Consider the following 27,048-nt stretch of genomic DNA (forward strand, 5'->3'; position numbering starts at 1 on the left):
AGAATAGCAGTTCACACCAGTTACTTCTTAAGCAAGTACCTTGTACAGCTTTGATGATTACAAACTAGACTATGCTAGAGGTCATGTCGCTTGTTGGCCTGACCTAGAATAAAAGTACTGTGGAACCAAAGATTGTCTTATCCTTGACGTCCGTATGAGCTCGCTCGAAGTAGATCTCCGTGTACCAGGAAATCGTGACGAGTTTCCGTTCTCGCTGCCGAGTCGTCTCTACAGACTTATTTCCCCCAGTTGTTATTGTGCCGTCCGCGAAGAGTCAGTCCTCCAGTTTCGGCGAGAAAACCTATCGTCACACGTTAAAAAGCTTATCTGAAAGGCTGCTCATGAAAGTACAAAAAAAGTTAAAAAAAAATTGCTGTCAACGCGCGTTATGAAAATTTATGAGAGGGTTACAAAACAATTGAATCCTCTTCTGGGCTTCCTGGTATGTCAGCTGATAATGTCCCTGGCTGATAGACTGTCCATAGATTTCACAATTTTCCGCAAAGCTTCGTTTCTCGGCTAAAAAATTCATTTCTCGGACAATACCTCAGCCGCGGACATAGTTAGCCGACATACCAGCTGCCCGAGACGAATTAATTAACATTGATAATTGATAGAAGGGACGATTGAAATAAAATAATTAATGCCCAAAGTAAATAAGTCGATTGGAGAAAGGACTATATGCAATTCTCATCCCGGGTCCCTTCAGCTATAAGATTCCACTTCTGTTTAATTCCCTTGTTATCAAAACTTCCAAGGGCCTGGTTAACGCTAATAAGATTACAGCAGACTTCAACAAAATGTTGTTGTGTGCGTATGTCCATGAGTTTCTTTTTATACTCAAATTGAGTACGAAACACGGGGTCGGCAAATTCACAGGAAGTCTTTATTGCGTTGAAAAAGGAAATGAAGAAGCAATTATTTCCTCTCTATGGCTTTTAAGTTGCAAGAACATTATCTTTATTTTTTATCCGTTGCATCATGATTGTATGTTTATGGGTCAATTCTCTTGCACCAAGTAACTGGGCCCTAGAAATTGACAAGGACACGGAGAGCTTGAGGTGGTCTAAAAATTTCAATTTGAATAATATAGCTGATCCTCAACTCACGCTGTGAGTGTTTGAAAAACACTTTATATGCCCCATAGAAAATTGGCGTTTACAATTTCTTCGAGAGAAGCGACTTAGCTGAGTCAAACTAGCGACGGGTTCAAGGTAGAGGATCCAATGTTTTCAGTCCTAGGATATTTATTGATTTTATGACAAAATCAGTGATCCATAGCTTGAGTGGTTTTAAATCAATCAGAACGAAAAAACGGAAGATAAATCAAGTTCTACCAATTGTATGTAATTTATCACGATTTTGTGCCTTGAAAACAGCCCACTTCATGAAAGGGTTCGGTCTTTCCTTCATAAATTAAATCGCGTTAAAACTCAGAACTGAGTCAGGGACGAAACTACTTACCAGAATAATTTACTAGACTGAAATATGACCAGAGCTCAAAATGACAGGTGTTTCTGGGGAAAATAAAGAATTTTTGCCGAGTAAAAAGTGTATGATATAACGAGATAAAAACGATTTTTAACCAAAGTCTTTTTATTTACAGAAAATGAGAATTCTGAAAACATGAACGGGTGTAGATGTTCCGTTATGTTTATATAGGTCGATCAGGTTTCTTCGGATTAAGTGGAGCACTGTTTCGTTTGAATTTCCTTCATTCCCTTTTTTCTTGACTTGCCAAGTTGCCATTTGTCTCACTATTTCGTGTCATCGGGTCATTTTGGTTTCTTTCCGATGTAAAACCAATTTCAGGTGAAATATTCGAATGAAGACAGGGAAGCCGTCGGAACGCACGACGAAAGGCTCGACGAAAGTCGCCATTTCGGAAAAAATATATCAGTGGGTTAATCGCTGACGATGTAAAAGCGATTGCGTCAACCCAGGGCCATGCAACAAGAAACAATTCAAGCAATTCACTCTCGCCTTCGGTTAGCATGTAATAACAGTCAACTACAATTAGAACTAAACTGGGCATCCACGTGAATATACAAGCACCCAAAACAAAACCTATTGTTTTGATAGCTTTAAAATTGTGCACAGCAAGAACTCTAATATTTTCGTCGAAGTTTCGGGGATTTTCCTGAGCGATTATGAGTTTGAACTGTTTTCTGGCAGCCTTGAAAATACTAACATAGCAAAAAGATACAACTAATAATGATACAACATAGATGATGCATGTTAGATACAAAAACATCGATTTTTTTGAACCATCTAGAAATAATGTTGAAAAAGAAAGCCCCAGTGAACTAAACCAAACCAAAATGATGACCGCATAACATCTTTTCTTAGTCACAATGTCCTCATAACGGAAAGGAAACCGAATGGCGATAAAACGGTCGATTGAAACACAGCAAATGTTGAAAGTAGTGGCGGCGGTTGCGTGAATCCACAATACTACTATAACTTCCACCAACAAGGTGTGAAGCTATGGCCGAATCAAACATCTGGTAGTGAGCCACACAGGGTCTACAAAAATCCCGACCAAAAAGTCTGCAACGGACAGTGACGCTAAAAAGCAGTTGGAAATTGTTCGTAAAGACTCGTTTTTGAAGAACAGCCACAACACGATTGCGTTTCCAGTTACAGCTACAAAGCTTGACGAGGAAAACCACACTGATAGACAGATGGACGCTGCACTGCTGAGATGTTTGTCTGGATGGCTATGATTCATAGTAAGATGATATACAGCTACAGCAGAAAAAAAAAGAAAGTGAACTTGGAAATGCTTAAAATTTTCTTTTCCTCTCTACAAACAAATGTTGATGAAGCTGAACTGATTTTGCATGAATCACCAAATTCCTTTTAAGCAGTTACGCTTCTTATTGACAGGCACGTCGTTTTTATCTAAAGGGGGTAAGTTTCTAGAGAAACTGTGCTGCTGCGTCGGTGGGAGAGTATAGCATGTAATTTAGTGTTAACAACTGAGTTGAAAACGTAAATTGGCCACCGTAAAGGGTAAAAAAGCTGACGTTTCGAGCGTCAGCCCTTCGTTAATCTAAAGTCTGAAAACGGAAAACGGTAAAAGGTGTGAGATGGATAAGACAACAGCTCTCTGGAAAACGTTTCGAAATTCTTATTTATATCTCAGTCTTACCTTGCCTTTCAGCAACGATAAAAAAGGAACTCATTTGATTTCTCTTAAATTAAAAAGCCTGGCAATAACTGACAACAAAGTTTCCGCTAACATAAAGCTGCTTCAGTGACAGAAAGTTGTTTGACAAAGTTCCTAATTCCAGATAAACACTAGTAATGGCTCCTGATTGACAGTAAATGTACTTTAACGCTAGTGTCAAATGTGACCATCTTCATGGCTCACCCGGCAAGGACTTGACTCCTAGCGAGCAAAATGAAGAAGATCGCGACCATCTTTTTCTCGTCCATTGACCTTCGGGAAGAGTCAGCCTTTGCCAACCTCAAGTGAAACAGTTTACGAAAATTCTATTGATAAAAGTTTTTCAATCGCAAACATAACGTTATGTCGCCAGAAACCTCTGTCTTCAGCAAGGTGATCAAAAATGATTAAAAAAAATAACTAGACAAATAAATTAAATTTGGTAAACGGCAGAATTAATTTTTGAAATCAATCAATAAATGATATAAATATATAAAGTGATCGGGCAAGGTACATTACAATTTTCATTCCGGAGTCCCTTAACCAGAAAGATCAGTCATATTTCCATTAAGTCTCTTGTAATCAAAACTTCCTTGGGTCTGTTTTACCCTGGTAATATAAAAGTGACAAAGTGCTTTCATATGCTAATATCCTTATGTTTGATTTACTGTTCAAATGCAGACAGAAGACAAAACATGGCGACGATATGAGATTAATTAGGAATTCTTACTTTTCTGTATAAAGAGTTGCAAATAGAAATGTGTTTTAAATAAGTTGTTCTAATGCATTATTGGCCAGTTTTCATGCACCGAGTGACCGGATCGAGATAGTTACGAGCACTGTAAATAGACCTTTGCCTTGGAGAACTTTAAGGTGGCACGTAAATGTTAAATTTGAACGACGTAGGTGGTCCTCAACTCGTGCTGTGAGTGCTTGAAGGACTTCAATTTATACTGACAAAATGTTATAAGCACGGAACTCTTAACAAGCTTCATAGAAAGTTAGCAGTGAAATTTTTCTCTGAGAGAAGCGAACACGCTGTTCCTACTGCTGATCCAAACGAGGAACGGGCTCAATGTAGAGGTTCTGAAGTTTGCCACTCCTAGAATATTTATTAATCTTATGACAAAGTGACCCGTAGTCGGTAGTAGCTTGTCACCTGCTAAAACTGAATAGACAAGAACTGTCATGAGTACAAAAAGCTTCCTGCAAAGCTTCAGATAAGAGCATGGCATCGAAATTAAATATCGCGCGGTAGTAAATTTGATGTGCACATTAGCATAAGACAATATAGCTGTCGGTAATCGTCCAGGATAAAAGCGAAAAATATACCGTACAGTTTAACAATTTGTTAAATGTTTTCCCCAATTTTTGTTTCAAAATACAATCTCTACGCAGTCATAGTAATTGGCAAACAAATTTTTTTGCGCGTTGCATTATGATATGCAATATCCATATTGTTTTATTCAAATTCACCGCATCTTTGATTACATAAACGACAATCACGCTTTGTAAGGGACTCACTAAAGGAAAATATCAAAGTCAAATCTTTACGTCTGTTTTAAATGTTAATGCGAAGGACTGATCCACATCGCAAGCGGGGTCTTAAGTGTTTACCGCGGTTGACCGGGCGAATATTGTAAAAGTTTGAGGAAAAAAATTCTTCCATCGCTTTTTACAGACCTTCCACAGTCACTCCTCAATTACAAGTCTCCTTTTGCATTGAATCACCATGACTGTTGGCTGCTTGAATGAACAAAGAAGCAAGGAGGCATCCATCGTTCTTTCGCTGTGGTTCTTCTCGTCTGGTTTAGCAGCTGTAACAGGAAACGCAGTTGTGTTATGGTTGTTCTTCAGAAATGAGTCTTTACGTGCAGTTTCCAACCGATTCTTAGCCTCGTTGTCTGTAGCTGACTTTTTAGTTGGAATTGTTATAGACCCTATCTGGATCACCTTTGGATGTCTGATCCAGCCGTCAAATGTGACCCAAGCCGCCTTGAATGAGTTTATGGAAATGTTGCGGATTCACACTACCGCTGCTACAACGCTTAACCTATGCTGTGTTTCCGTGGATCGCTTCATAGCCATTCGGTTTCCTTTCCGTTATCAGGACATTTTAACCAAGAAGACATGTCATAGCCTCATTGCCGTGGTGTGGTTTACATCATTGCTTCTTCCTTGTCCGGTCATTTTTGTAAATGCTGAAAACTTGTGGTTATTCGTATCGCTTGTCACATTTTGCATCCCCACAACCGTCATAGCGGTATGCTACTTTTGGATTTTCAAGGCCGCAAGCAATCAAGCCCGAAGAATGACGGGGGGAAATAAGCATCGTGCGGACGAAAGACGAAGTACTTTTCCAAACCGTATAATGCAGAATTTTAAAGCTATCAAAACCATAGGTTTCGTGTTGGGTGTCTTTGTCGTTTCTTGGATGCCTTGCCTTGTCCTATCCATTGTGCACGAGTTTTCTGCGAGTGATCCGTGCACCGATGAAAAGTTGTATAATGTTGCATGGCCATGGATTGAGGCAGTCGCGCTTTCATCGTCAGCCATCAACCCGTGGGTTTATTTTTTCCGTAATGGCGAATTTCGTCAGGCTTTGCATCGCTGTATTCGAAGGTAACCCGAAAAAGCTGATCGCCTACCGTGCAAAATATTAACAGGATGACGGGCGTGGTTAGACTACACTTTTAAATTTGCCACAAGTTCGCTAGCAATTGGCGTTAACTACGATCGCGTGTGCGAGTGGCATTGTTTATTTAGGGAAAGAAATTTTTTTAGGATCTCTTTTTGTGTTAGTTTCATCGTATCACCGCTTTGGTGGTGTTTTTGCTGATCATTTCTCGAGTAGTTTTTCTTTATAACCGCTCATAAACCCGTACAACGTGTTGGGGCTACCCCCATACTTTAAGTTCAAGATTATCTCCAGCACCGCACCATTTCCTCAACGAAAGGAATAATGAAGATATAATGATGAAAATGAAGGTTAGACTTATACCAGTTGTCTTGATGGATCGCTTGTTCCTATCCAAGGTAGCAGTTACACAATGGTGACGGAAAGGGAAGGGACAATTTAAGTGCGAAGATTCGGTCGTTTTCTTTATTTTCGCCAGTCAAGCAGAATCCTTACTCCCGTGTAATTCCCATTGTCTCTCTGTTGTCAGAACTTCATCTCCATCAATGTCTTACGCTTTGATCCATTAATTATCATCATCATTGTCAATATCATCATCAGGATAAAAAATTTTGTTACGTTCTAATTCGCTACGCTCAAACGAACGTAAATTATTTTCCTCTTAAATGAATAGATGAACAAATACAACAAATTGATGGTTATATGCTCAAGCAGTCCAACAACTGACGTTTATTCAAGCTTCACACAAGCAGTCGTAACAGTGTAACTAAACTGAATATCACTAAATAAATGTAAATTTACAAACCAAGCTGAGAAGTTAGTTGTAAACGTTTAGAAATATCTTCTTGAATGTACATATCCTTCGCAGTATCGGACTTCCACCGACCATGCAGTTTAAGTACCCTCTCCGAAAGTCTAGGGTTATAACTAACGGCAGAGGTAGCTCCACCAGCCCTTAAACTATGAAGCCCGTACAACTTATGATCCGCCCCTATTTCTTTAAGGCATTCTTTAAAGATTTCCCTACATCTGGTATATGATAATTTAACTCCGTATAACTTGTAAGTGTTGGTAGACTTAAATAACCTTACTGGACGGAAGAGAGCAACTGAACTTGAAAATTCAATGTTACACATGAAAATATACCTTTCTAAAAGTGCAACAGGGCAATACTTGTTAGCTAACCTCTTAATATAGACATCATTACCTTCACGATAAATGACATTTTTAGCCCTGGGAACAAACGCTCTAAGATGATCAGGAAAAAATTCAAGATGCATGGGCGCAATGTTACTAAGCTCATCATAACGAGAAAACCCCGCAAAGCCCTACGAGCAGATACAAGCAACTCGTATGTCCTTAAGATTAGCAGAAGATCCAGCGAACTTATCAATAATATCCTTAAAAATTTCAGCGGAGATAGGCGCCTTTTTAACAGTAACTGGCTTATTACGCCTAGCAGCCTCCAGTAAGTTATGACAAATCGAACTATCCAGTGGATTAGCGCCGTTACTTAAACCGAACGAGTGAAACCACTGAGCTGCGTAAGCCATAACTAGAGAAGCATAAGAGTTAGAACTCTGATAAACCTTAAATAGATAAACAACTATAAACGAAACAGGAAAAGGAGGCACTGGCTGAACTTTGGAGGAATTACAAAATTCAATAAACTTCGAAATCTCTTTCTTATATCTCCTCGATGTAGAATCCGCTTTAGACTTCAATAATGTCGAGATAAACTCTCCTAGGTTAGGCTTTACACCAACCGGGATGCAACTCCAAACATCGTCTGAAGCAAACATCTGTAACGAGAAAACAAAAGAAATAACGCAAATTATGAAACCGCCAAAACAGTCGCATGCTGCAAAGACACTTCCACAACAACAGAGAATAACGACAAGCGCCTCCGCAAAAACATAGTAATAATACCAGCCCAGGCCAGTGCCTGTTATCCACAAAAACATTGTAATAATACCAACTCGGGCCAGTGCCTCTTAACTACAAAACATGGTAATAATATCGACCCAGGCCAGTGCCGCTTATCTACAAAAATATTGTAACAATATCAACCAAGGCCAGTGCCTCTTAACTACGAAACATGGTAATAATATCGGCCCAGGCCTGCGCCTTTTATCCACTGAAATTTTAATGGTTAAACACCCCATGTACATAAAGCCATAGAAACTTAAGAAAACTTCATACGAACGGCTAGGATGAAACCAGTGAACCTATCACTACCCAAAAACAGAGCGGAGGGGGGGGGGGGTGGGTGGGAAAAGAAGTAAACGCCAGGATGGAGAGCGCGAGCGAGAGGAATCTGTCAACTCTTTGAAGCCTAAAATACTACACATCAACCAATCACAAAAACCCCTGGAGACACGCCCTAACGGCGTGTTCCAACAAAAACGAAAAAACGTAAAGAGCTAACGAACTGCATCAACTTCATACCAGCGGAAAATACATTTACGTTCTAATTCGCTACGCTCAAACGAACGTAAATTATTTTCCTCTTAAATGAATAGATGAACAAATACAACAAATTGATGGTTGGATGCTCAGGCAGTCCAACCAAAAGGACCCAGAACTTCACAAAGTAAAAATAAGTAGAGGTCTTAATGCGAAAAAGCTGATAGTCACTAGAGGACTTAAATTTTTTCGAAGTGTTACCGCTGATACTCTTCGTTTCTTTTCTCCTCTTCTCAGCGGCAGCCTTGGCTTTACGTATCTTCTTCTCATCTTCGGAGTCTGAAGCGAGATCGTCGGACTCGTATTCTTGGACAACAAGCCAGCCATCTTTGTTCTTGTCCGCGATTTTGATCAACTTCTGACGCTTTTTGATGAGCAGTTTTCCTTCTTCAACCAACTTGTGGACATCAGCCGGGCTACTAGCACTTTCGTCGATTCGTGTTAATATGTTGTCCAGTTGCAAATTCAACTCAAATTGCTTTCGGTTACCTTTGAACTTAATGTCTGCAGCTTCTTTATCGGACTTAGAGATTCGCTCAGACCGCTTTCCTTTCTCTTCCAATTGAGAGGTCAAGTAGCCTTTAACAAGAGAGAAAACCTCATCCACCAACTGTGAATTTGAAGAAGGGTTCTGCGAAACAACATCGGCTTCAACGACAGAAGGAACGGAACCACTTTCTTCTGTAGAATTCATAGCTGTATCCTAGCATCAAAAGAAGTAAACGCCAGGATGGAGAGCGCGAGCGAGAGGAACCTGTCAACTCTTTGAAGCCTAAAATACTACACATCAACCAATCACAAAAACCCCTGGAGACACGCCCTAACGGCGTGTTCCAACAAAAACGAAAAAACATAAAGAGCTAACGAACTGCATCAACTTCATGCCAGCGGAAAACACATTTTATCAAATTTACGATAGCCTTTTCTCACAAGGGTAGGTTTTCTTGTTTTTCTCTCTTTTTTTTTTAATAAACAGTTTCATTCACGTCTCACCTTTCCCCAAAAATGTGAATTTCGTGTTCTGTCAGTGGTTGCATATACCTGTTTGTGTTTGTATTAACTCAAAGTTGCGATTCTTGAATGGCTGTAAATTACCTTAATAATTACTAACAGTATAGGTCTCACAAAAATTTCAGGTCTCTCCTTGATGGCGTGATTCAACATTTCTGAAATGCATGATTTATGAATGGATAAATCGCCGACCAAATTCAATCAAGAGGTTTCCCCAACCCTAGGCCTTACAAAAAGTCAGTACCGCTTATTATCCGGCACTTTTCGCACTCTAATGTATGACAATAGCAGGTTGTGTCATGATGCTAACACTCAAAAGGTCCAACTTCTACAACAGTGTGCAATTTTTTGTTAATGAAGTGCAGATTGTCCTCTCTCATTCCTTTGAGTACCAAGGATATCGCCTTTTTCAGGCAGTCAAAACGAGAGGAGGCTAAGTAGAGGGAAGAAGGATCCTTTGCTGCCTGTCCCCTCCCCTCTCCTTTCCCTGTTTATTACTCCTCTCCAGATTCAAATTGAAGTTTTACCATCTACCATCTTTACCGGAGTCATTATAAATGTCTGCTTCTGTCAACGGTGTTAACCCTTTAACTCCCATGAGTGACCAAGACAGAATTTCACCATACAATGTCAATACAATGTCAAGCAGACAGGTAATGAGAATAAAGAAATACATTAGTTAGGAGATTATTTGTTGATCCAATACCAAATTCTGGTAAGGCTGAGTAAATTGCATAGCGTTGAATTTTTCATTCAGCTTCAATTGTAAAGCGATACACAAGTCACGTGATTCAAATTAACATCATAAGAAGTGTATGGCAGGCAGTTAGGAGAATTACAAATGAGATCTTGGGAATGAAAGGCTTAATATGGGGACAGATATGTGCGACTCGCTATAGTAGAACAAACATAGCTGCATTTCTAATTACAGCTGCTAAACCAGATTTGTGAACCCCAAGGATTGAAAGATAGACGTGCTTTGCTTAATCATTCTTATGTGTCGAGCAACTAGTATCAATGTTAGATGCTTTTGAGTGAAAGGAATAATCCTTAAATAGCTCAAGGATTTCCGAGAAACCCACCTCTGTTGACATTTTTCCCTAAAATGACTTGCAAATAACTAGAGATTTTTTAGGTGATACCTTTGAAAAAGACTTTGGATTAATATGATCTCTACAACTTAGATCACTGAATAAATGCAGAAGAACGGTATCCTGTATATTTTTATACCTTACAAAAGGGAAATCATCCTTAAAGCATTTTTTATAGGAAGAATTTTTCCTTAATCCTTCATCCTCTAATTTATTAAAAACCGTAGACCAACAAATTCTATTTTTTATCACAGAATAGTGCACAAACAAAAAGGTTTCGGTCCGTTTAATTTCAATATCATCTGTCGACAGAAGACAAAGTCTTGTTTTGATTGAGATGTCCTTAGAACTCTGTCTCTTTAACCGCTATATCTCCAGATCTCACGCCATTTCGTACCAATAGGTGTGGACCTGGCTAAGTCCGGATTGTTGTACGCTTTACTCCGTGAATCCACAGGGAAACCGACGAAAGGTACGGCGAAAGGCTTGGCGAAAGTCTTGATTTCGTAAGTAATAAATTAATGGATTGATTGCTGATGAAGTAAATGCAACTGCATCAACCCAAGGCCATACAACCAACAACAATGAACGCATTTTCTCCCTGCTATTTTCTATGACATAATAAATATCAAATACCATGAGAACTAAACTTGGCATCCATGTGATGATGCAAGCACCCAAAACAAAACCGACTGTTTTGATAGCTTTGAAATTTTGTAAAGTACGAACTTTGATATTTTCGTTGTAATTTCGAGAATTTTTATCTCCACATATTCTTTTAAATTGTTCTTTTGCTGCTTTTAAAATACAGATGTATGATAATGAAACTATCACTAACGGAAAAACAAATGTTATAAATGTTAAAGAAAACCAAAATATTGCTCTATTTATGTCTCCCGCGTTTGTCACCGACAACTTCGAGAAAGGAAGACATAATGACAATAACCACACCAAAATTATCACTGTGTAACATCGTTTCTTGGTTACCATGTCCTGATAACGGAAAGGAAACCGAATGGCAATGAATCGGTCGACAGAAACACAACAAATGTTGAAAGTGGTGGCGGCGGTTGTGTAAATCCACAATATTAATGTTAATTCGTGCAAAACACTAGGAGACGGGGGCTCAATAAAAAATCTGATAGCTATCCACACAGGGTCTATCACAAGCCCAACTAAAAAGTCTGCTACCGACAACGAGGCTAAAAATCGGTTGGAAACTGTCCGTAGAGACTCGTTTTTGTAGAACAACCACAACACAACTGCATTTCCAGTAACAGACGCAATACTGCACAAGGAGAGCCACAGTGATAGAACGATGGACGCTGCACTGCTCAGATGTTCTTCAGGTTGGCCATCATCCATGGTAAGATGGTGTACAGCTACAGCAGAGGATAGAAATTAAGCTTAGGGAAAGTTTTAAATTTTTCTTGTTCTCTCTACAAACCAAACAAATGTTTCTGAAACTAAAATGTTTTTGCGTAAATCATATTATTCTATTTATACAGATATAATTTCTTTTGACAGGTACGTCGAATTGATTGAAGTCTGAACATTTGAAGTTTCACAAAACGGTGAAAGAGATAGATACCACAACACATCTCTGAAAAATATAACAAGATTCGTATTTATACATCAGTTAATCTTCTTTTGTCTTTCATCAACGATAAAAGAGAAACTCAATCACAATTGACTTTTCATGAATTCAAAAGCTTGAAAAATACTGATAGTTGACAACTGAGACGCAACTGTGGATACTTAAATCATAAACGGCCCCTGGTTAAAGCAGTTTAAAGCTTATGGTGATAGTGACCATATTCATGACTTACCTGGCAAGGACTTGATTCCAAGTGAACGAAATGAAGTGAAGAAAATGACAGTGAAGCTCTAATTCTGGGTCGTAGTCTGACAATTGAAAATAAATCTGTATTTAAAATGAAATATGACTTCCAAATAGTTCTTTATCTGAATATGTCATCAGTATATTTATCAATGTCCGTTTTTCGGCTAACTGTTACGAGAAAAGTTGATTTTTCTTTAACACTATGCTAGTATTTTCCTTTAGTCTCCATTTTCTTTTTGATAAACTTACAGCTTGGACGACTAGCACTAAACATAACAGAATACGTTCACAGTGCTTTTAAAGGTGCCACTAGCTGGGCTGCCAATCCTACACTTTTTCTGGGTAAATAACTCCGAACTCAATAGCTAATCAGATTTGACAACGTACGTTAAATCTTCTTCTAAAAAGTAAACTCCTTTGAATTACTTGCTCTTTTCTCGAATCAACTCTTTTCTCAATTTCTCACATATTTCTAGTCAATAACACTTTTTTTAATTACAAATTTATCACAGAGGATAAAAAGTAGAAGTTGTTTACACCTGCAATCATCGTGAAAGAATTGAACATAAAAAATTAAACATAGTTTACTTAAATGAAGCTAATAATAACAGTGACTAAACAGCTGCTTAACACAGAATTCACGATAGGAAAGCGTACGAGTCAATCGTACATAAAATTATCTTTTTGATACCATTTTTGTCCTACAACATATTCACCTTTCTCAGATGGAGCTGTCCTCAGCTCCCAATATAAAAAATTGATCAAAAAGGTTACAGCATCTTTGAATTAAGGCTTCACAAAAGTTCATTTAAAAAATCAACTAGCGCGAACAAAATAATTGTTTTAATGAACTGTGCGCTTTTCGTTATTGCTGTAGGAGTTTACTAAATTCGTTTTAAATCCAATTTTTTTTCAATTTAATCAACCGGAAGCTAGTGTTACTTCCGACCACAAAAAGGGTAAAATTTGAATCTCATGACCTGTGTTTCGCTTTACAACCGAAACTGAATGAAAATTCAACGTCATGCAATTTACGCCTTACCAGAATATCTAATACACGAGATACAGTAGGTTCTGATCCAAGAAACAGCCAAAGGTACAAGGCACAATACTAGCGGGACAAGCACTCGAGTGCGTTTGAGTTCCAGCTTATCGACAAGCGAAGAAGTTATGCACAATTTGTTTAAATATTTTGTTTGATGAAACCGAGAACAGCAAATGGAAAGCTTTCGTTTTCAAAGGTATCCTGAACATCAATTTCTCGCTCTGAGTGGGTGACAACTGATTAAAAACTTACTGAGACAAGTATTCCGTTCAATTGATAAAACTTTAAGTTCTTCTGAAGCGTTGTGGATGTTTTCAAAGATTTTACTGTGCGGTAGCGAACGGAAGAAATCGGTTCTTAAGCTACTCGAATGAACTTCAAAGCTGAGCTTTTGTAATCGAAGGTCCTGGCAGAGCATGCAAATTTCAAGGTAAAATTTGAAAGTCACTCTGAATTTTGAGGGTAACCCGGCAGGGCATTTACCAGAGGTTGGCTCCATATTAGGCATTATACCATTCCTTACTACAAGTTTTTTCTTTAAAGGCTCTATCTCCTGGAGTTTACTAATGTCACATTTTGTGGTTCCCTGAGACCGCACCTATAATGATGTCCATTCAAATTTTCTCGGGTTTCTTAAGGCGACCATGAAATAAATCAAGAAAACAATGAAACTTAGTTAATTGAGAACCAATGGTGGCATGCAGTTGTATTGTATGGTTATCTCAGTTCTCCCGAGCGTACAAGTTATTTTTTATTTTTGGCCCGAGAATCTCGTGAAGTTTATAAAATATGAGGACCATATATATATTAAGAAAAGTTAAACATTCACGCAAAGATGGTTTTTAACCATTTCGTGTTTCGGTCCGTTTGAACTTCATCTGTCGATGGGAGGTAAATTCTTGTTTCGATTGAGACGTCCATAGAACTCTGTCTCTTTATCTGCTATATCCCAGATCTCACATAATTCCGTATCATCAGGTGTCGCCTTGGTTTCAGCCCGGTTTGTTGTGAGCTTTCCCCCGTGAGTCCACAGGGCAACCAACGAAGGGTACGGCAAAAGGCATTGCGAAAGTATTAATTTCGAAAGTAATATATAAATGGATTGATTGCTGAAGAAGTGAAAGCGATTGCCTCAATCCAAAGCTATGCGACAAAGACCGATGTATGAATTTTATCTGAGTCATTTATTATGGCATGGTAACAGTTAACAAACAACAGAATTAAATTGGGCATCAGTGTGATAATACAAGCACTCAAAACAAAACCGATAGTTTTTATGGCTTTAAAATTTTTTATAGTTCTTCCTCTATAATTCTCGTTGTACTTTCTTGTATTTTTTCCTGCTGATATTCTGTAAAAATGTTTTTTTGATGATTTAAAAATACGAACGTATGAATACGAGACTAAAGTAACTGAATAAAAAATGTTGTTGAAGCTAAACAAATCGACAGCACTGCAAAAGTAATATTTTCCTATCTTTGTCAAACAAGCGCCTATGATCAACCGGAAACAAAGAGAAAGCAATAATTAATGAAAATAGCCACACCAAAATAATCGTCGGGTAACATCTTTTCCTAGTCACAAGGTCCTGATAGCGGAAAGGAAACTGAGTCGCAATAAACCGATCTACAGAAACACATCGTATGTTCGAAGTAGTGGCGGCGGTTGTGTGAACCCACAGAACCTTACAGAAAGAGATTAACAACGGTGCTAACTGGTGACCAATATATGACAAAGATCCATAAAGGAATTATAACAAGCCCAACTAAGAGGTCTGCTACGGATAATGAGGCTAGGAATCTGTTGGAAATTGGGCGTAGAGACACGTTTTTGATAAAACAACCATAATATTATTGCGTTTCCTGTCACAGCTGCTAACCCAGAAGAGGAAAACCACAATGATAGACCGAGGGACGTTGCGCTGCTGAGTTGAACGTGTGGGTGGCTATCATTCATGATAAGGCAATGTACAGCTACAGCAAAAAAAAATAATAATAAAGCTTAGAAAATGCTTGAAATTTCTGTTGTCTTCCCTATAAGCCAAGCTGAAGATATTTCTGAAACTGATATGTTTTTATTGCATTAATCGTCATACCCCTTTTATGCAGATATGCTTTCAGTTTATTGACAGGCACGTCTCATGTTTAACAGGATAGAAAGAACGACTCCTCTCTGGAATATTTCTCCAAATTCTCCGTGATCCTACTTTGCCTTTGCCTTGAACGATGAAAAAGAAGAAGAAACTCACTATTGCAATTTCTTTCGCATAAATTCTCAAGCCTGACAACAAAGTTTACCCCGAGATCCGGCTGCTTCAGTGAGAGGAAATCTATCGGAAACCTCTTAATTCCGGATACTCAAATAATCAACGGATCCTATTTAACATTTATATGGAATTCAACGATTACTTCAAAAGTGACCTGATTTATGACTCACCCGGCAAGGACTTGATTCCAAGCGAGCAAAATGGAGGAGATGACGATGAAGCTCTGGAGCCAAGTGTGACAAGTTGAAACAGGATGTTTGTTCAAGTTAAAAAAAATTCTCTGAGTAGTTCGTTATTTGAATATGTCATAATTTGTGAATTGGGTCATCAAACTGAATTTCCGGTTACTTTCACTCGTTCCCACTCTTCTGCTGTCCGTATGAACTTCCTCTTAGCAAGAGTGGCTTGTGCGTGATAGAGAGGGAAAGGGGACGACAGTTCAGGTACGAAGGTTTCATCGTTTTTCGATATTAAAGCCAATCAAACAGGCTGGCTTCTCTCGTTTGGTGCTTGTTCTTTCTTTCGTTAAAACTGCTAAATCCTTTTTATGGTTCGAGTAATATTAGCATCAACGTTTGATGCTTTTCGCCAAAGGAGTGATCCGTGTTAAGCTAAGCGGTTCAGCTTACACTGATTCCCTAGAAGCCAAATTCTGTTACAAATTCACTTTAAGATTACTCGGAGAAAAATAGCAAATTCTACTGACTTATTTGGAAACACAAATGAATCAACTTTTTAATCCTCAAAGGATCTCCTGGGTAGGGATCACTGAACTGATACTGAGTTAGGATAGCATATTTCTCAATATCTCACAAAAGGCAAGGTCAGTATTGTATTTTTCCCTAAGAAAGAAAATTTGATATTTTATCCTATCTTTCTTCTTGTTAATTTGCTTAGAACTGCAGACCAACAAAGTATTCTTTTGTAGTTACATTTCGCAGCTCCTTTGATTACTAAAGACAGATAACCGTTCTAAAATATTATAAAAAGAGTGGCCAAAAAGATGGGAGGGAACTCTGGTCCGCCAAAATTCAATCAAATTCTTGAAGATCTTCTTTTCACAAAAATCCGCCAGAAGTTGGCTCCACATAAGATATCGCTATTGCTTACAAGAAAGTTTTCCTTTCTAGAAAAGCTCCGTCTCGCAGAATCAATTCGTGTGATCCCTGACGGATACCACATGAGAAAAGATCATACTTGGGTTGACCTACGTTGTTGCATTCATCCCGATGGAATAAGGTGTCAGGGATATGTGTGAGGGATCACGACAAAAAAATCGAGAGAAGCAATAAAGTTGAGGGAACTGAGCACGAATGAAGGCAGCTGGAAAACAGTTGTTACCGGTCCGCGAATCTCTAGGCATCAATGTGCGTAAACATCAAAGAACGTCTTGAACTTAAAGGATTCTCAAAACAGAATAAGAAATACTAGTGAAAGGTAATGTCTGGGCATTCTTCTGAAGATGTTTTTTAATTAGATTTGTAACCGAAATTACAGAAAAATGGACTAATGAAAGTTTTGGTCCGTTTTAGCCTCATCTGTTCATAGAAGAAAAAGTCTTGTTTCGACTGAGTTGTCCTCAGAGCTCTGTCTCTTTATTCGCTGCATCTCCAGATCTCACAACATTTCGTAAAATCTGGCGTCGACTTGGTTTCAACCCAGTTTGTGGAGTGCTTTCTCCAGTGCATTTACGAGGAAGCCAACGGAAGGTACGACGAAAGGCTTCGCGGAATTCTTGATTTCGAAGGTAATATATGAATGGATTGATTGCTGATGAGGTAAAAGCGACTGTCCCAACCCACGGCCACACAACAAAGGTCAACGAACAAATTCTAGCCCAGTTATTTTCTAAGACATAATAACATTCAACAAGCAGCAGAACTAAGTTGGGCATCCATGTGATAATGCAAGCACCCAAAACAAGACCAATTGTTTTTATAGCTTTAAGGTTTTGTATGGTACGAGCTTTAAAACTATCGTGGTTTACTGTAGGATTTTCTCCTGCTAATATTCTCTTAAATTGTTTTTTTGCTGATTTGAAAATACGTACGTAGGAAAATGAAACTACAAGTAATGGAATAACAGATATTATAAACGCAAGAAAAATCATCGACTCAAAATAATTTATCATGGGCTCATAATCTATCAGAAACATCGAGAAAGGAAGAATTAAAGAAAATAGCCACACCAAAAAAATCACTGTGTAACATCTTTTCTTTGTTACACTGACCTGATAACGGAAAGGAAACCGAATCGCAATAAACCGGTCTATAGAAACACAACAAGTGTTGAAAGTGGTGGCGGCGGTTGTGTGAACCCACAATATCTCTTCAAAGTAGAACAAACTTGAGAGAACTGGAGGCTGAATCCAAAATTCAATGACGATCCACGTAGGGCCCACAACAAGCCCAACTAATAGGTCTGCTATTGATAAAGAGGCTAAAAAGCGGTTGGAAATTGTTCGTAGAGACGCGTGTTTGTAGAACAACCACAACATAACTGCGTTTCCAGTTGCAGCTGCAAGACTGGACAGAGAGAGCCACGCTAATAGAACGATGGATGGTGTACTACTGAGATGTTCGTGCGGTTGGCAACTATTCATGATTAGGAGAAGAAAGGAAGAAGGCTTGAAAAATGCTTGAAATATTCTTGTCCACGCTACTGACCGAACAGATGTTACTGAAACTTAAACAATGTTTTTGCATGAATCATCATATTTCTTATATGCAGATATGCTTTGTATTGACAGGCACATCTTATGGTAAAAGAGATGGATAAAGTGACACCTCTCTGGAAAGTGTTTCAAAATTCTTATTAGCATCTTAATATTCCATTGCCTCTCATCGACAGTGAAAAAGAAACTCACTCTTAGAATCTCCAGTGTTTCGCATAAATTAAAAAGCTCGACAATAATCGAAAACAAAGTTTACCCTGAGATCCGGCTGCTTTTGTGACAGGAAGTCGATCAGAAACCTCTTAATTCTGGATTCTCATAACAATTAACGGCTTTTGGTTAACAGTTACATGCCATTTAACAGTAATCACCAAAGATACCGTATGCTTAGGACTCGATTCTGAGCGAAGGAAATGAAAAGGCGACAATGAAGCTCAGAGTCTGGAGCCAATTGTGACAATTGAAAACACATGTTTTACAAAATGAAAAATGACTCCTATAATTTATATTATAATAAAGTTCGGATATAACACGTACTGTCATTGGTTGAAAGAGCGTGCTCTATGAGAGTATAGAGCATAGAAATGAGCTAAAGCTGTCACGCCATGTGCCAAATTGTACTATGTCCGACCTTTTCCGAGACTTCTTTCTAGCTTTTCTTTCGAGCAAAGGTTTGAAAAAATTCCAGGCGCAGTAATCTACGTTACTGTAACGTGAGCAGAGACAAAAATCCTCAAAGATAAAACCAAATAGACAGTCCGAGTTTTAACGGTTTTCACGCTCACGTTCAGCTAACACTTGTAGAGTATATGAAGTTTCGTTTTTAAAAACAACACAGAAAAAAACAGGAATGATGAAAAATATAACCTGGCATAACTCCTAAAATTTATACTAATCATGATGGTGTCAGAGCGACTGCGATCATGCTGAGGTTTATTGCGGCTAGCTCATCATGGCGATTTTCGGTCATCGCAGTGGAGCAAGCCTCAGGAACTAAATTGACTACCCTTCGAGTGGAAAAATAAGAGCTTGCTCTGATTACCTTTCCGATGTGTTGAGCGGAAGGCCACGTCAGTCGCTGCAGCCGAGTTTTACGGCGCTGTCATTCCGAGCGATCTTCATGCCCTAGTGAATTCGGCTGTTGTTCATTCATAATACACTCGCCTTGAACAGTTTGTTTTCTACTTGTCATGTGAAATAACTTGCGTATTTTAGTGAGCCACGATTGGGCCGAATTTCACTGAACATTTCACCTTCAGATTCTGTATTAGAAACTAAAAAACTTCAAGCGAAAGTGTTAAATTCGACATGCCGAACTATTTTAGTTTGTCAGAATTTGAACTTTGATGTTTTTTTTAAATTTGATGGTTTGACATTTTTGACAGCTTTAGTCTTGTACAGCCAATCAGATTATTTGAACCATTCCAACAGGGATTCTGATTGGCTTATTGTAACCTGCTTTATTAGAGTATAGAGCATGCTGACGGCACTGTTGTTCGCTTTGGAAATAAAGTTTGTTTTGAAAATTGAATGTAATTCTTGGGGAATATAACGGATTCTTTATTATAAAACAAATAGTGCTGTGCAAATAGACTGTGCTCTGTTCTATTGTAAAGCACTTAGGAAGCGGCTAGAGCACTCAAGAAGTAGGGAGAAACACTCGACTGCGTCTCGTGTTTCCCCCTACACTTCTTTCGTGTTGTAGCCGCTTCCTGCGTGCTTTACAACAGAACAGAGCACAGTCAAGGCTTCTCTATTTGTTAATTAATAATTCATAATTCGTCATTTGAATATGTCATATTGTGTCAATGTGGTCATCAAGAAATTATAATTGACTCGTTTTCTGGCTAATTGCATTCGTTCCCACTCTTCTACCATCTGTAGGAAATGGTTGTTCTTAGCAAGTGTGGCTGGCACATGACGAGAGGGGAAAGACAATTCACTTGTAAAGGTTCCATCGTTTTTCTTTCTTTATGCATGTCGCTCACCCTGGTTTTCTCTCGCGTCGTGCTCGTTCTCTCTGTCGTTAAAACCACAAAATATTTCTTACGAATCAAGTAATTAATATTAACATCTATTAAATTCGTTGCCTACGTACACTTACATAAACAATTAATTAAATGAATAAATATCAAATACCAACTGGAGCAATTGTCCCAATTGATTTCCAGCCCCAATAGAAATATATACTTAAAAATAAGATATCAAATAAATTGAAAGAAGAATATTTTAATCAGAAATGAGTTAACAAAATGGTCCTCCCGTTCCCAGTCAAACGTACACTATCAACTTACACTCCGCTGGTTACAAAAGGCTAAAAGCCTGCGTTTAAAGCAGTCAAATGATTTTACACATTTAGGTTGTTTTGGCACTTTGTTCCAAGTTAGGCTTGAACCATAATCGATTACAGTATACCTATAATCTTCTGATGCTTTAAGCCAAAGAGGTGATCTGTAAAAAGGGTTTCGCTTAAACTAATTCTGTAGAAGCTGACTTCTGTTGCAATCGTTTTATAATATTATTCGGAATAATTATAAATAGCAAATTCTACTAACTCATCAGGAAACATCATAATTTGAATAAACATTTAAACCCTACGCGATTTCCACAATAGGGATCACTGTATTAATGCTGAGTTATGAATATCTTAAACATTTTTTATCTTACAAAGGGCAAAATGAGAATTAATGAAAAATCATTTTCTGGAGGAAGGAGAATTTCTTTATCTTTTCTATTGTAAATATACTTAATACTGTAGACCGATTAAGTTTTTTGTAGGTTGGTTATCAGTTCGTTTTGATTGCTAAAGGTAAATAAACGCCCCTAAGATATAACAGATAACTTGGTTTTATCAGCTGGGTTGATTGTGCAAATTGGCCACCGCAAAGAGTTTTTAAGCGTTAACAGTAACATCCGCAAAGGAATACTTAAAGAAAACACCCACACCAAAAGAATCATTGGGTAACATCTTTTCTAGCTTTATTACAATGTCCTGATAACGGAAAAGAAATCGAGTGGCAATAAACCGGTAGACAGAAACACAGCACATGTTTAAATTTAAAGTAGTGGCGGCAATCGTATGAACCCACAACATTTAAATGAAGTCACACAAGATATTGAGACCTGGCGGCTTAATCCAACACCTGATAATGATCCATACAGGGTCTATCACAAGCCCGACCAAAAAATCTTCTACGGACAACGAAAACAAAAATGGTTGGAAATTGTTCGTAGAGACTCGTTTTTGTGGAAAAAAAAGCCATAAGATAACTGCAATTCTAGTTACAGCTACAAAACTCATTGGAAAACGAGAGCCACACTGATAGAAAGATAGATGCTTCATTGCCGAGATGTTCTTCCGAGTAGCTATCATTCATTTTAAGATGGTGTACAACAACAGCACAGAAAACAATGTAAGCTTGGGAACGCTTGAAAATTTCTTAACCTCTCCTCAAACCAACCAGATATCTCTGAAACTGGAATGTTTTTGCATGAATCATACCATTGCATTCGTGCAGATATGCTTTACATTGACGAAGACGACTCAATGATCCGAGTCTAAACTTTTAAAATTCCTCAAAATGGTGACAAAGCTAATTGAACAACACCTTTCTAATTCATTGATAACGAAATCGTTAAGCCCGAAGTAAGTGGAAAAGTCGCTGGAGGGGTGATTTTTCCTCTAGTGGATTTGGGATTCTCCGAGCCTTGTGGTCCGGATTTTGTGAGTATTCTTTCTTTTTCGTTATTTATTGTCGGACCAAGTGCTAAGTACCTGCCGGGAGGGAACGCCGACGGTCTTTTGTCTTTTCGTGCGTTTTTTCTTTCGTAACCCATCCCATTTTTGTGGCTTAGTTGGGTTCAGCCCCTAAGGGTGTAGCCCTTGGGGGTTTTTCCCTTATTTTTGCTTGTGTATTACCAGGATTTGCTGGTTTCTTTTAGCTGGCTTTTCTCGACGCTTTTTGCTTCGAGTCGTTTTGTTCACATTTTGGTCACCCATCCACTTTCGGTGAATTGTTGGGTTCGGCCCTTTTGGGCATGCATTTGGGTTCCTTTGTGGCCCTCTCTTTTTTTTTCTGCAGTACCTTTTTGGTTCCACCATGGTGTTCTTGTGTGCGAACACTTGTGTTGTTTACGCCCCTGTGGCGATTGTTGCGCATGAAAAGTCGCGTGTACTCTCCATGTTAGAAGAGGTTGTTCAGTTCTTCCCTAAGGGATTGATCCGTTTAACGTTTAAGGATCCTGCTGACAAATACAGGCTGGCTAGCCAAGGTTCGGTGATGCTCGACAATATCGAGTGTAGTGTCACTCCCTCTGATCGGCCGAACTCGCTGGTATATGTTCATTATTTCCCAGCAGAGGGTGATGACGCCCTTCTGTGTAAAGAATTTCGCCATTACGGCAAGATCGTCTCTTGTAAACATCAGTACTTCTCTGGGAGGCCTAACCTCCTTACTGGCTCACGTATTTTGACAATTTCCATGTTCAGGCCCATCCCCGCTGAGGTTATGGTTGATGTCTACCGGACTCGGGTGTGGTATCGTGGCATGCGACCGTTTTGCCAGATTTGTAAAACAATGGGTCACAAGGCAGCGGATTGCGAATTTTATGGCAAATGCAAGGAATGTGGTGCGGCTGACCATCGGGCCCGAGATTGCCCTTCCCGCCGTGGCGGCCGTGTTTGGTCCTCTGAGCCCATTGTGGTGAAGGCCACTGTTTCCCCGGCTGTTGCCGAAACTTTCCCGTCCATTCCGGTCCCTGAGGTGGCCGCGGCTCCTCCGGGTGTTGTCGTGACTGAGGAGGTCCCTGACCCCTCAGGTGTCTTTATCAGGAGCCAATAATGCAACCAATAATGATAATCAAAGTAGCGAAAATATTAGTAGTATTTTGATTAGTGAAAACATTAGTGATAGTATGGATAATGATAATGAAATTAGTGCTTTAAATAGTGAAAATATTAGTGCTATAAATAGTGAAAACATTAGTTCTTTAAATAGTGAAAACATTACTGCTTTTAAATAGTGAAAACATTAGTGAATTTAGCAGTCAATGTTCCGGTGCCAGAATGGAGTGTAAGGACTCCTCGGATGGGCCGGACATTTCGAGTTTTCCCTCCGCTGCGGAGGTGAGTGATTCCCTTGACCATATCCTGACGGTCTCTGTAAGCGTTCCCGGAAAGCGCCAAAACGTGTGATAACCGTGAACCGTGAAGCTGCAACTGGTGCTCAAATTCATTCCAGAATTAAATGGATTCCTGCGTTGCGGGGGAGCGGGGGCTCTATTGTATCTTCTCTTGCGGACCTCTGCCACACCCTCAATTCGTTTTACTCTGACCTTTTCGCTAAATTGGAAGTTGGCCCACGGCGTGTTGTATACGGCACAGCGCCTCGCATCCTTTAGATTGCCAGTACCCTTCCCTGTTTTTGTGGTGCTCCCGTCGAATCTCTCGACCTCTTTTTCTTTTAAAGGGGTAAGTTTCTAAAGAAACTGTGGTGCTGCGTCGGTGGGAGAGTATAGCAGGTAATTTAGTGTTAACAACTGGGTTGAAAACGTAAATCGAAACGTAAAACGAAAAACGTAAGCGATTGAGCTCTGACGAAGGGCTAACGCTCGAAACATCAGCTTTTTTACCCTTTACAGTGGCTAATTTACGTTTTCAACCCAGTTGTTAACACTAAATTACCTCGCATCCTTTAGATTGCCAGTACCCTTTCCCTGTTTTTGTGGTGCTCCCGTCGAATCTCTCGACCACTTTTTCTTTTACTGTCCGTTAGCCTATAGTGTTCTTTCCTGGTTGCAATCTTTAATGTTTAGTTTTTCCTTTATGTGTCCGGTCCTTCTCTTGCATCAAGTCCGTTTTGGTTTCAGTTCTGATGAGTTGTGCGCAACCCCCCGTGTCCTCGTCTATCTTCTTAACTTATGTAAATTCTTCATCTGGCAATTCCGGAACGACTTTCGTTTCCTTAATGTCCTGCCTGGCGCTGTGGACGTTATCGCCAAGGTGAAATCGCGCTTGAAATGTCACGTTCCGGTCCTTTTTAAGCGGTTCCAATCTTCTCGTTGTCCCCGTTATTTCCATCGTCGGTGGGGCGCCCGTTGTGTCGTTGCTTCTGTTAATGGTAGCCATCTGTCAATCGTGTTATAGTCCGCTTTCCGTCGTCGCTGTACTTGTTTTGTTTTTTGTTTGCGTGTTACCCCTTGGCTGGCTAGGGGTTATTATTATTGTTTTGTTTTTTGTTTTACGTGCCACCCCTTGGCTGGCTAGGGGTTATGATTATTGTTTTGTTTTTTGTTTGCGTGCCACCCCTTGGCTGGTTAGGGGTTATGATTATTGTTTGGGTTTTTGTTTTACGTGCCACCCCTTGGCTGGCTAGGGGTTATGATTATTGTTTTTTGTTTGCGTGCCACCCCTTGGCTGGCTAGGGGTTATTATTATCGTTTTCTTGTTGTTATCGAGTGTGTGTCTAATTTTTGGTGCGTGTGTGTTTATTTTCTTGCGAGGTGGGGTTCGATTCCCCAACGAAGTTGGTGTCTGGTGACCCTCTTGTTTATTGGTGAGCCCAACCATAAGGCATTGCACTCTCCGCCTTGGGTTGTATTAGACGTTTAGTTCGGCAGACATTGCACCGCCCTCACGGGAACCTGGCAGTTCGCCTTAAACATAAAAAACAAGGCGGCCAAATGGCGTCGTTTTGCTTTGCCTGATGAATTTTCCACATCATTAGCGACCCGTTTAACTGTAGTGATACAGCTAAAAGGGTTGCCAAAGCCATAATAGGCGCAAAAGTAATAACTTGGTTGCGTTTCGCCATCTTTTTTTTGTTTTTCTAATTTCGCGCCAAAACTCGTCCCCAGGATCTTCGACCTTTTCTCATCTCGGAAACCGGGCTGAATTTTCTCATATGAACTCAAGGCAAAATTCGTCCCGGTAAGCGGGCCAGCCCGGTCAATTACGCTCATATGAAGAGGCCCTTAATGTTCCGGCAAAGTTCTGTATAATTCTCGTTGCGAAATCAGTATAACAACTGATTTTAACAAAATGCGGTTGTATGCTTATATCCTTACGTTTCTCATAATCATTATGTCAGCATTGAATACAAAACATGGGGTCGGGAAGTTCAGAGGAAACCTGTACCGGCAACGATGTTAATCATTGAACTCCCACGTATGACCGAGACAGAATTTCTCCCAACAACATCAGGAGAATATCATGCAGATAAGCAAAGAGGATAAAGAAAAATGTCAATTAAGGGATTTTTTGTTGATCTAATACCAAATTCTCCGAACTAACATTATAAGCTTTAAGCCAAAGCAGTAATCTGAAAATAGGTGTAAGGGGTTCCATTTTAAGCTGATTTCCGAGAATTCGACTTCTGTTTACATTTTCACTGAAAATCTCTTGGAAATAACAAGTGAATTCAATCAGTTCCTCCAGAAATATTTTAATTGATCTGATCATCCTAGCCAGGATCACTGAATCGATGCTTAGTGACCTGATATCCATGGGCGTACTCAGTTACAAAAGGGGAATAACTTGAACCAGCGTCTTAAGAAATAAAACCTGTTCTATATTCATTTTTAACAACCATCTATTTGCAATTGGCTCCGTACAAGGCAACGGGCAACTGTCAAAGAAACCCGTTAAATCAAAGAAAATAAATTATTTTAAAGTGAGGACAAAGTACATGTACTCAAGAGAAAGCAAAGTCAGGTATTCTTGCAAAGACGACTTTTTTTGTCAGATTCCAAGTCAATATTACGAAAAAAATGTGCAAACTAAAGTTGCAGTCCGTTTCGACATAATTTGTCGATAGAAGGTAAGTCCTGTTTCCTTTGATATGCCCTATAAGAGCTCTGTCTCTATATCTGTTTTATCTACAGAACGCTCACCATTTCGTACCATTAGGTGTCGAGCTGAAATCAACCCAGCTTGGCACTTTTCTCGTTGCATCAATCATCCTTAGGGCAACCAGCGAAAGGTATGACGAAAGGCTTTGCGGAACTCTTGATTTTTAAAGAAGTATGTGAATGGATTAATTGCTGAAGAAGTAAAAGCAATTGTCTCAAGCCAAGGCCATGCAACAAAGATCTATGTACATAATTTGCCCCAGCTATACGCCAGAGAATAATAGCATTCAATTAAAAAAAAGAACTAAACTGGGCATCCAAGTGATGATGCAAGCACCTAAAACAAAACCAACTGTTTTGATAGCTTTAAAATTTTGTACAATGCAGACGCTCAAATTTTCGTCGCAATTTCGAGGATTTTCGTCGCCCAAAATTATTCTACACTGTTTTCTTGCTGATTTGAAAGTACATATATATGAAAGTGAGACTGCTTATAATGGAGAAGCAAACGTTACAAATGTTAAAGAAAACCATAGTATTGTATTAATTTTTTCCTCAACGTTTACCGAGAACGTGGAGAAAGGAAGACACAATGAAAATAACCACAACAAAACGAACACTGTGTAACATCTTTTCTCAGGCAAAATGTCTTGCAATTTCCTGAAAACGGAATGGAAACTGAATTGCGACGAACTGGTCGACAGAAACAGCAAATGTTGAAAGTAGTGGCGGCGGTTGTGTGAATCCACAACACCAACGTTAAGTCGGACAAAACGCTGGGAACTACTGGCTGAATAAGAAATCTGATAAAGATCCACACAGGGTCCATCACAAGCAGTCTGTTCCTCTCTTCCTTTCCCACTCCCATCGTCCTTCCTTGCCGCATGTGTTGAGAGGGGTAACAGTCAGCCTTTGTCCACGTTAAGGGGAAAAAATTACCAAATTTAGGAGGAAGAAAGAGAATGCATTCATAAACGTTTATTAATTTTTCTCT

At 39.2% G+C, this 27,048-nt stretch overlaps 3 protein-coding genes and 1 pseudogene across 3 annotated transcripts; 1 reads left to right on the forward strand and 3 right to left on the reverse strand.

Moving 5' to 3' along the window:
• Nucleotides 1-1,642: 1,642 nt before the first annotated feature.
• On the reverse strand, nucleotides 1,643-3,382 carry LOC136278121 (beta-1 adrenergic receptor-like; annotated as a pseudogene).
• A 1,334-nt stretch (nucleotides 3,383-4,716) lies between these two features.
• LOC136278132 (octopamine receptor beta-2R-like) lies at nucleotides 4,717-6,280 on the forward strand. The gene has a single exon (XM_066161480.1). It carries the CDS (start codon nucleotides 4,905-4,907, stop codon nucleotides 5,796-5,798), a length of 894 nt encoding a protein of 297 aa, XP_066017577.1. The 5' UTR covers nucleotides 4,717-4,904; the 3' UTR covers nucleotides 5,799-6,280.
• A 4,536-nt stretch (nucleotides 6,281-10,816) lies between these two features.
• On the reverse strand, nucleotides 10,817-11,743 carry LOC136278058 (beta-1 adrenergic receptor-like). The gene has a single exon (XM_066161246.1). It carries the CDS (start codon nucleotides 11,741-11,743, stop codon nucleotides 10,817-10,819), a length of 927 nt encoding a protein of 308 aa, XP_066017343.1.
• Nucleotides 11,744-17,010: 5,267 nt separating this feature from the next.
• LOC136278117 (beta-1 adrenergic receptor-like) lies at nucleotides 17,011-18,398 on the reverse strand. Its single transcript, XM_066161453.1, has one exon. The coding sequence runs from the start codon at nucleotides 18,132-18,134 to the stop codon at nucleotides 17,112-17,114; it is 1,023 nt and encodes a 340-aa protein (XP_066017550.1). The 5' UTR covers nucleotides 18,135-18,398; the 3' UTR covers nucleotides 17,011-17,111.
• Nucleotides 18,399-27,048: the final 8,650 nt, after the last annotated feature.

The sequence above is a fragment of the Pocillopora verrucosa genome, chromosome 14 (assembly GCF_036669915.1).
Source record: "Pocillopora verrucosa isolate sample1 chromosome 14, ASM3666991v2, whole genome shotgun sequence".
In the NCBI taxonomy this organism is placed as follows: domain Eukaryota; kingdom Metazoa; phylum Cnidaria; class Anthozoa; order Scleractinia; family Pocilloporidae; genus Pocillopora; species Pocillopora verrucosa.

Bases quoted from the DNA above. Each gene is read 5' to 3' on its own strand.
- LOC136278132 (XM_066161480.1), top strand. From the start codon at position 4,905: ATGACTGTTGGCTGCTTGAATGAACAAAGAAGCAAGGAGGCATCCATC.
- LOC136278058 (XM_066161246.1), bottom strand. From the start codon at position 11,743: ATGGATGATGGCCAACCTGAAGAACATCTGAGCAGTGCAGCGTCCATC.
- LOC136278117 (XM_066161453.1), bottom strand. From the start codon at position 18,134: ATGAATAGTTGCCAACCGCACGAACATCTCAGTAGTACACCATCCATC.